The sequence below is a fragment of the Oncorhynchus gorbuscha genome, linkage group LG14 (genome assembly GCF_021184085.1).
Source record: "Oncorhynchus gorbuscha isolate QuinsamMale2020 ecotype Even-year linkage group LG14, OgorEven_v1.0, whole genome shotgun sequence".
In the NCBI taxonomy this organism is placed as follows: Eukaryota; Metazoa; Chordata; class Actinopteri; order Salmoniformes; family Salmonidae; genus Oncorhynchus; species Oncorhynchus gorbuscha.
Genome location: NC_060186.1, coordinates 57,846,260 through 57,855,429, shown reverse-complemented (window position 1 = coordinate 57,855,429; position 9,170 = coordinate 57,846,260). Strand labels below are relative to the sequence as shown.

General features: G+C 42.3%; 1 protein-coding gene across 2 annotated transcripts in view; it reads left to right on the top strand.

Moving 5' to 3' along the window:
* Positions 1-3,297: 3,297 nt before the first annotated feature.
* LOC123995795 (protein EFR3 homolog B-like) overlaps positions 3,298-9,170 on the top strand; it is a 29,507-nt gene continuing 23,634 nt past the window's right edge. Inside the window, exons 1-2 of one of the 2 annotated variants that reach the window (XM_046299470.1) lie at positions 3,298-3,473; positions 4,225-4,374. In XM_046299470.1, the coding sequence (XP_046155426.1) occupies positions 4,368-4,374 (7 nt within the window). In that variant the 5' untranslated portion in view covers positions 3,298-3,473; positions 4,225-4,367. Of the gene's footprint in view, positions 3,474-4,224; positions 4,375-5,166; positions 5,824-9,170 lie in introns of those variants that run through there. The other variant, XM_046299468.1, reaches the window with a different exon arrangement.

Genomic DNA, 9,170 nt, shown 5'->3' with positions numbered 1-9,170 from the left:
CGAAGAAGTATTCAAGAATTGAAAAAACAGCGTCTGCTAAAGAGCAAGTGTCACACCTTGATCTATTTCACCTGTCTTTGTGATTGTCTCCACCCCCCTCCAGGTGTCGCCCATCTTCCCAATTATCCCCTGTGCATTTATACCTGTGTTCTCTGTGTGTCTGTTTGTCAAGTCAACCAGCGTTTTTGTCCCTCTCAGGTGTCTGAGAAGATCGTCAATCTTCTCAGACACCTGTTTGCATACTTTGGACTAGTCAAGGAGCTTGTCTCGGACGAAGGCCCACCTTTCACAGCGAAATATTTCACAATGTTTCTCAAGAACAACAGAGTAAGGCACATCCTGTCACCACCTTACCATCTGGCATCAAACGGGGCAGCGGAGAGAGCCGTGCAAAACGTTAAGAAGGCCTGGACTAGACTCGGGGATCAGTCTGTGCCCACCCACCAAAGACTTCCCCATTTCCTGTTTACTTACAGTAACACACCAGACAAAGTAACAGAACGTACACCAGCTGAACTCTTTCTGAAACTTCAACCACGTACCCGTCTGACATTGTTGAACCCAGACTCGTCAAACAGTGTGGCAAAGCACCAGATATAGCAGAAGAAAGCTCATGACAGACACAAAGACAGTCAGAGATTTCAAAGAGGGAGAGAGGGTGATGGTATGTGACTTAAGACACACCAAGTGCCTGTGGAATCTTGCAACGCAGAGGACCCTTGACTTACCAAGTCCAAGTTGATCATCGCCATGTCAACGTTCATGTGGATCATCTGCTATGGTCCAACGTCCTAGCAGAGACATGCCGAGAGAACAAGAACAACAATGACCCCCCCAGGACTATTCTCCTGACTGTGGACATAAGGGGGGAGACAGAGCCTGACCTTCCACCCGAACCTGGCCCACCACCGGAAGCCCAGGAGGAGCGGAGATATCCTGTTCGACAGCGAAGGGCACCTCAAAAGCTTGAACTGTTAATTGAGCTATTTCAGGAGGTAACAAACAGTAAAACAAACAAACACTTTTTAATTTTTTTATTTAACCTTCATTTTAATAAAAGGAAAGAAAAAGGACATTACCTGGGCTAGTTATTAGTACAGAATCCATCTTCCAGGTAGAATAATCCCCTGGATTTGTACTGGGCTCTGGAAAATCTGCTTCAACCCAGTAGTTGAGAAATGCTTATGAATGCATTGTTCAGATATTGCATTAGTATTTCCCTAATGTATTTCCCTTGTTCTCTGGAAGTTAAAAGCTATGGGGGAGGAGTGTAGTATTGGTTATCTATATCTGTATATATTAGTTACTATGCTGTTACTAAGCAGTAATGTATTAAGGCAGTATTATGTTACAACGCCTAATAGAAGTGCACATGCGCGCTATTGGCCCGGGAGCTGTAGGGCACGAAATGTTCTTACTAAACGTCAATAAACTGTACTCCCATCTCCAGGTAATTACTCCCTGTAATTTTCTCCAAAACACAAATATTACACCCGCCATCCCAGGATCCTGAGCCTGTGTAGGGACCTGATTAAAACTGAAAAGCAGGCTGATTTAGATGAATTAACATTTCGTTACTGATAGTTTGTATGGACTTTTTAAAAATGTATTCGATATTTTTACCCCGCATTTTTTCCTTTTTGGATCCTTATTATCCACCTGTACTGTAGGTGGCGGGATGAACATATAATAAAACCAAATGCATGCTTTTCAACTGATCGCTGCCTGCACCCACATGCCCGACTAGCATCACCACACTGGATGGTTCTGACCTTGAATTTGTGGACACCTATAAGTACCTAGGTGTCTGGCTAGACTGCAAACTCTCCTTCCAGACCCATATCAAACATATCCAATCGAAAATCAAATCAAGAGTCGGCTTTCTATTCCGCAACAAAGCCTCCTTCACTCACGCTGCCAAGCTTACCCTAGTAAAACTGACTATCCTACCGATCCTCGACTTCGGCGATGTCATCTACAAAATTGCTTCCAACACTCTACTCAGCAAACTGGATGCAGTTTATCACAGTGCCATCCGTTTTGTCACTAAAGCACCTTATACTACCCACCACTGCGACTTGTATGCTATAGTCGGCTGGACCCCCTCAGGTCATCTAGGCCATATTCCGCCTTATCTCAGTTCACTGGCCAGACCCACTGGCTCAGGTCATCTACAAGGCCATGCTAGGTAAAGCTCCGCCTTATCTCAGTTCACTGGTCACGATGGCAACACCCATCCGTAGCACATTTTCGCTCCAGCAGGTGTATCTCACTGATCATCCCTAAAGCCAACACCTCATTCGGCCGCCTTTCGTTCCAGTACTCTGCTGCCTGTGACTGGAACAAATTGCGGGAGCTGTACTTCCTCAAAAACGCTGAAGTTGGAGACTTTTATCTCCCTCACCAACTTCAAACATCAGCTTTCTGAGCAGCTAACCGATCGCTGCAGCTGTACATAATCTATTGGTAAATAGCCCACCCATTTTCACCTACCTCATCCCCACAGTTTTTATTTATTTACTTTTCTGCTCTTTTGCACACCAATATCTCCACCTGTACATGATCATCTGATCATTTATCACTCCAGTGTTAATCTGCAATATTGTAATTATTCGCCTACCTCCTCATGCCTTTTGCACACATTGTATATAGACTCCCCTTTTTTTTCTACTGTGTTATTGACTTGTTAATGGTTTACTCCATGTGTAACTCTGTGTTGTCTGTTCACACTGCTATGCTTTATCTTGGCCAGGTCGCAGTTGCAAATGAGAACTTGTTCTCAACTAGCCTACCTGGTTAAATAAAGGTGAATTTTTTTTGTTGCAAACGCTACGTGAAAGAAGAAGAAGCAGAGGGCAGCAAGCAGTAGCAGCAGATGAACCCACTACTGCCCCCAGCTGGAATAACAATCAATGTACCGTTAGTGAGGTGGTGCATCATCCAAGGTCCAGTGAAGATACAGTACTTCAGTATTCATTCCATAGTCAGACATATACACATTTTATTGGTTCAGCCCAAATACATATTAGATTAACTAAAGCAATTGCATTTTTCTTATCCTAAATATTATGATAGACAATTATAGAAGTTCAAGAAAAAGCTAACGAATAATATGCTTAGTTAGGCTGCATGATAATACAGCTAGCTAAATATCTACATTATTATCAATGTAGCTTACACTTTTGTTGTAAAAAGCCATTTATGCCTTGAAAACATCTGTCAAGAATGTCGAGGATACTGCTCCAATAAGTGCACGTTGTTCTTGCACAGTAAACTCGAGCGTGCGTAGCGTTTTGGGGAAAGGACGGGACAGAATCTGACTGAACACTTTGACAGGATGAACCCTTCTTCAAATTCAGGCTACGGGGGGTTTATTACGGTAGCTAGCTAGCAAGATAGACAACGCAGCTGGACAGCAAGTTAGGGATACTTTTCGGCGAATCATCCATTTCATGATCTCAAGTCAACCCATGGTAAGAGCGTTTACGACCACTTCTTCATTCATTGTAGTTGTCTTTGAGTGATTCAATGAGCCAGCTCGAGCTAACGTTATTAACCAGCTAACGTTATTAACCAGCTAACGTTATTAACCAGCTAACGTTATTAACCAGCTAACGTTATTAACCAGCTAACGTTATTAAATAGCTAACGTTATTAAATAGCTAACGTTATTAAATACCTAACGTTACCTAGCTAACCAAATGTGTGAATGCTGTTGTTGTGTCAAGCTAAGCAAACTACTGCTAAAATAACGTGGTGCTTGCAAATTGACGTTAACAATATTAGCCGAGTTTCCAAACCTACTGTATTGTCTTTGATATTAACTAGTTACTTGGTGTTAAGAGGGGAAATTATTAGCTATTAGCAGCATCTAGCTAGCGTATGGTTCAATATATATTTTAGCTATCTCACGTTAATTGTTTTATAAGCGAATATGCTGTCAGATAGCTAGCTAATAAAGTGGTTGGTTATAGTTCATCATAATCTAGCTAGCTGGCCAGCCTACTTGTTAAAATGCTAGCTAGCTACACATGGGTTAACGTTACCAGTTAGCTATCTTAGCTGACAGTTCATCAGTGAGAATTTGCATGTATAAACAGCCTATGGACAGAGACAGAAGGCAGATTGTCATCTAGCCAATGTTTAACAATAATTTCCTTACAGTAGTTGCCTAATGTGCCAACTGTACAACCTAGCTACAAGCTAACCTAACATTTTTCACAGGCCTAAGGATATCCTGCGGTTTTCCTTTTGTGTCTGCCCCCGGAAAAGCATTACTTTGGGGGTCTCTCCCAACTAAACCTCTACACTGGATTAGACCGAACCAGCTCGTAGAGAACAACGACGCCTGGTGACGAATATTGAATATGACAGGTAAGCAATATCTGCAATTTCCCCAATAGCTTTAATACTGTAGTACACAAGAGGGTTATGCATCCTGAATGCAGTGGAGGTCATTTCTAAGCTGAACTGCTGCAGAGGCTGAAAAGTCCCTGAGCTGCTTAATCAAAGTCTTCAGTGAATCACTCAAGGAGGTGCCCCTGTCCCTCTTATGTGATAAGTTGTCTGTGTACTAGTGTGTATGTATTTGTGTCTTGAGTGTGTCCAGGTTCAGTGTATGAAAATATACGTCAAACAGACGTTTCCCCAGCGTTGGTGTCTGCTGGCAAACCTCTCGCCAAGTAGTTGAAAGGCTGCCTCTCTGATCAGTCAATCAAATGTATTTATTCGAGGGGCGGCAGGTAGCCCAGTGGTTAGAGCATTGGGCCAACCAAAAGGTTGCTAGTTCGAATCCCCGAGCTGACAAGGTAAAAATATGTCGTTCTGTCCCTGAACAAGGCAGTTAACCCACTTGTCCCCTGTAGGCCGTCATTGTAAATAATAATTTGTTCTTAACTGACTTGCCTGGTTAAATGTAAAAGGGCCTCATTTTTTAAATCAGCAGATGTCACAGTGCTATACAGAAACCCATCCTAAAACCCCAAACAGCAAGCAATGCAGCTTGTTCTCTCTCTCTCCCTCCCTCTCTTTCTCACACAGAGAGACAGAGGGTGGATAGTGAGGCCCATTGTGTTAGTGAGATGTTTATTAATGAGAGAGGGATAGAAAGGGAGGCAGAGCAGCTATAGAAGGGGCTAATCACTAATCTCATAGTGCACTGAAAGCCAAGGCACCCAGGCTGTTCTCTGTTAGCTCCTCCACTAGCTGAAGAAGAAACACAGGACAGAGACTCTGAGGGAGACACAAGTTGTCTTCGGCAGAGGCCATAAGGGCTGTGTGAGTGTGTGTCTGTGAAATTCTTCACATTGGTTGAAGCTGTATGGAGGGTGTGTGTGTGTGGTGTTTTGTTGCTGAGGTTTAAGCTGGTGCGTATGTGTGAAGGGCGTGTTGTTAGTGGTCAATCCATGTGTTAAGGATTTGACAAGGTGGGTTATGGATATGTGTGTTTCTGTGTTAAGAAATGAACAGTCTTTAGTTAGTGTTGTCAGTGACACTACAGGCTTGTTTGAGGCTCTGAGCTGTTGTGTAGATTTACGACAGGACTGATTTGTATGCAAGACTAGAGAGTACATTTTTTTGTCTTGTCATTGGAACTTAATTTTATATAGCCTAGCATATGTGTTTGTATGTGTTCCAGCGTATCAGTGTGTGTTTTTGTGCGAGAATTTGCTTCTGTGTGTGAGAGACTAGCTGTGTGCTTGAGTGTGTGTGAGCCGGTGTGTGTGTGTGTACCCACCATGCCCCTGCCTGTGCCCGATGTCCCGGCCTCTCGGAGGCTGACACTGGACTGTCGTTTCCTCCTGGATCATCGCGTTGGCAGGGGTAAGATGTCCCATCTCCACCTCGCGCTCTCTGTGTCTGTTTCTCTGTTCCTCTAGTTTCTACCCACTTCTCTCTTCCTACAACTGTCTTTTTGTTTCACTGTGGCTCAGAATTTTTCCACACTCACACTTGTTTACCTGTGCAGTTATAAAAAAAAAAAATCAAGTACAATATTAATATCTCAATGACCCTTTTTGAATCTGTTCATCTTAAGATGTAGAGTATACTGTTCCAAACAATACAAGTACATCACATTTCCATAGTGGGTGCTCTGCTAATTTTGATGTTCTGATCCATTTTATGAGCACCACCAACACAGTGAATGGTAAATGGATTCAAAGGGAACTCCCTGTGCTGGTGGTTTGCTGAATGTACAATCCTAAAGCAGGGCTGTGATTGGTTTATAACCTATAATATACATTTCTATGTAAAAGAAAAATGGGTCATATCATTAAAAGAACCAGAGAGCAACTCTGGAAATGTTGTGTGTCTGAAGAGTATATTGTTTCAAACAAAATAATGTTTAAAAAAAATATATATATCAAAAAGGGTCGTTTTGAGACATTCATACTAATGTATTTGAAAAATTGTATTTCAGAATCTAGACACTCCATATTTGAGGGCACACTATAAGGACTATGCTGTTGGTCTTCAAAGGCTTAAAATGGCCACTTTCATCATATTGATTTTCAAAAAAATGGTTTGTGATATAAATGTAAAAAGCATGTTAATCGGTTAACCGCCCAAAATACATTTGATTGGTCATGCTTATCGGTCTATAGGTTAATTTTCATAATTTAGGGGAATTAAATTGGCGAATGTGTTTTTTCATTCGTCCTCATTAGTGATGCACCAATATGACGTTTTTGACCGATAGCCTTGCCAAAAAAAACGATACCGCTATTCACAATTTTAATGGCCTTTTAAGCATTCTAGTATAGTTAACACACACACGGACCCAGCGGTCTAAGGCACTGCATCTCAGTGCAAGAGGCGTCACTACAGTCCCTGGTTTGAATCCAGGCTGTATCACATCCGGCCGTGATTGGGAGTCCCATAGTGCGGCGCACAATTGGCCCAGCTTCGTCCGGGCCATCATTGTAAATAGGAATTTGTTCTTAACTGACTTGCCTAGTTAAATTAAGGTTATACCACACTGACGAAAAAGTCATTTTGTTGGTATATACGTATTCCTACATCATTGCAGGATTCCTAAATCATTGCTAAGAATAATGAATATGACTGCATGTTCTACTGGTCATTGTTTTCAGGCTGGTTATATTGGTGCTAGCTAGGTACCAAGCTAAAGCTAGCTACCCCAGGAGTTGCGGTCAAACAAATTATGCTTTATTACCAACGCAGAATTATAAACACATCGTTCGTGGCCGGTGTTGCTTTTTTGTAGACTTTTTTTTTTTTGTACAGCTTTGACAGTGCTACTGTTTATTTTTTGACACACAAAAACCCAAATGGAATTCCTTAGTATGTACAGTGGGGCAAAAAAGTATTTAGTCAGCCACCAATTGTGCAAGTTCTCCCACTTAAAAATATGAGAGAGGCCTGTAAATTTTCATCATAGGCACACTTCAACTATGACAGACAAAATGAGAAAAAAAAATCCAGAAAATCACATTGTAGGATTTTTTAATGAATTTATTTGCAAATTATGGTGGAAAATAAGTATTTGGTCACCTACAAACAAGCAAGATTTCTGGCTCTCACAGACCTGTAACTTCTTCTTTAAGAGGCTCCTCTGTCCTTCACTCATTACCTGTATTAATGGCACTTGTTTGAACTTGTTATCAGTACAAAAGACACCTGTCCACAACCTCAATCAGTCACACTCCAAACTCCACTATGGCCAAGACCAAAGAGCTGTCAAAAAACACCAGAAACAAAATTGTAGACCTGCACCAGGCTGGGAAGACTGAATCTGCAAAAGGTAAGCAGCTTGGTTTGAAGAAATCAACTGTGGGAGCAATTATTAGGAAATGGAAGACATACAAGACCACTGATAATCTTCCTTGATCTGGGGCTCCACGCAAGATCTCACTCCGTGGGGTCAAAATGATCACAAGAACGGTGAGCAAAAATCCCAGAACCACACGGGGGGACCTAGTGAATGACCTGCATAGAGCTGGGACCAAAGTAACACAACCTACCATCAGTAACACACTACGCCGCCAGGCACTCATCCTGCAGTGCCAGACGTGTCCCCCTGCTTAAGCCAGTACATGTCCAGGCCCGTCTGAAGTTTGCTAGAGAGCATTTGGATGATCCAGAAGAAGATTGGGAGAATGTCATATGGTCAGATGAAACCAAAATAGAACTTTTTGGTAAAAACTCAACTCGTCGTGTTTGGTGGACAAAGAATACTGAGTTGCATCCAAAGAACACCATACCTACTGTGATGCATGGTGGTGGAAACATCCTGCTTTGGGGCTGTTTTTCTGCAAAGGGACCAGGACGACTGATCCATGTAAAGGAAAGAATGAATGGGGCCATGTATCGTGAGATTTTGAGTGAAAACCTCCTTCCATCAGCAAGGGCATTGAAGATGAACCGTGGCTGGGTCGTTCAGCATGACAATGATCCCAAACACACCGCCCGGGCAACAAAGGAGTGGCTTCATAAGAAGCATTTCAAGGTCCTGGAGTGGCCCTAGCCAGTCTCCAGATCTCAACCCCATAGAAAATCTTTGGAGGGAGTTGAAAGTATGTGTTGCCCAGCAACAGCTCCAAAACATCACTGCTCTAGAGGAGATCTGCATGGAGGAATGGGCCAAAATACCAGCAACAGTGTGTGAAAACCGTTTGTAGACTTACAGGAAACGTTTGACCTCTGTCATTGACAACAAAGGGTATATAACAAAGTATTGAGATAAACTTTTGTTATTGACCAAATACTTATTTTCCACCATCATTTGCAAATAAATTCATTAAAAATCCTACAATGATTTTCTGGATTTTTATTCTAATTTTGTCTGTCATAGTTGAAGTGTACCTATGATGATAATTACAGGCCTCATCTTTTTAAGTGGGAGAACTTGCACAATTGGTGGCTGACTAAATACTTCTCCCCCCCACTGTATGTCATGAAGCTAATAGCAGTGACGCTATTACTGTGTAACTCCGGTAGGGCAACATCTGAAACATAGTGCACTTGGTGGTGTGTACCGGGGCTCGACCAGTCGGGGAAAGCCAACATCACCCACGACAGAGAACGGTAGATTGTCAAGCGCAATGTATTCCATTATCTTGGCTTTAATCGATTTCACCTTTGAGTTGGCTCGCTGAAATTTTGTTCCTCTTTCAAATGACCCCTCGACTTGTTGACTGCTCAATCCA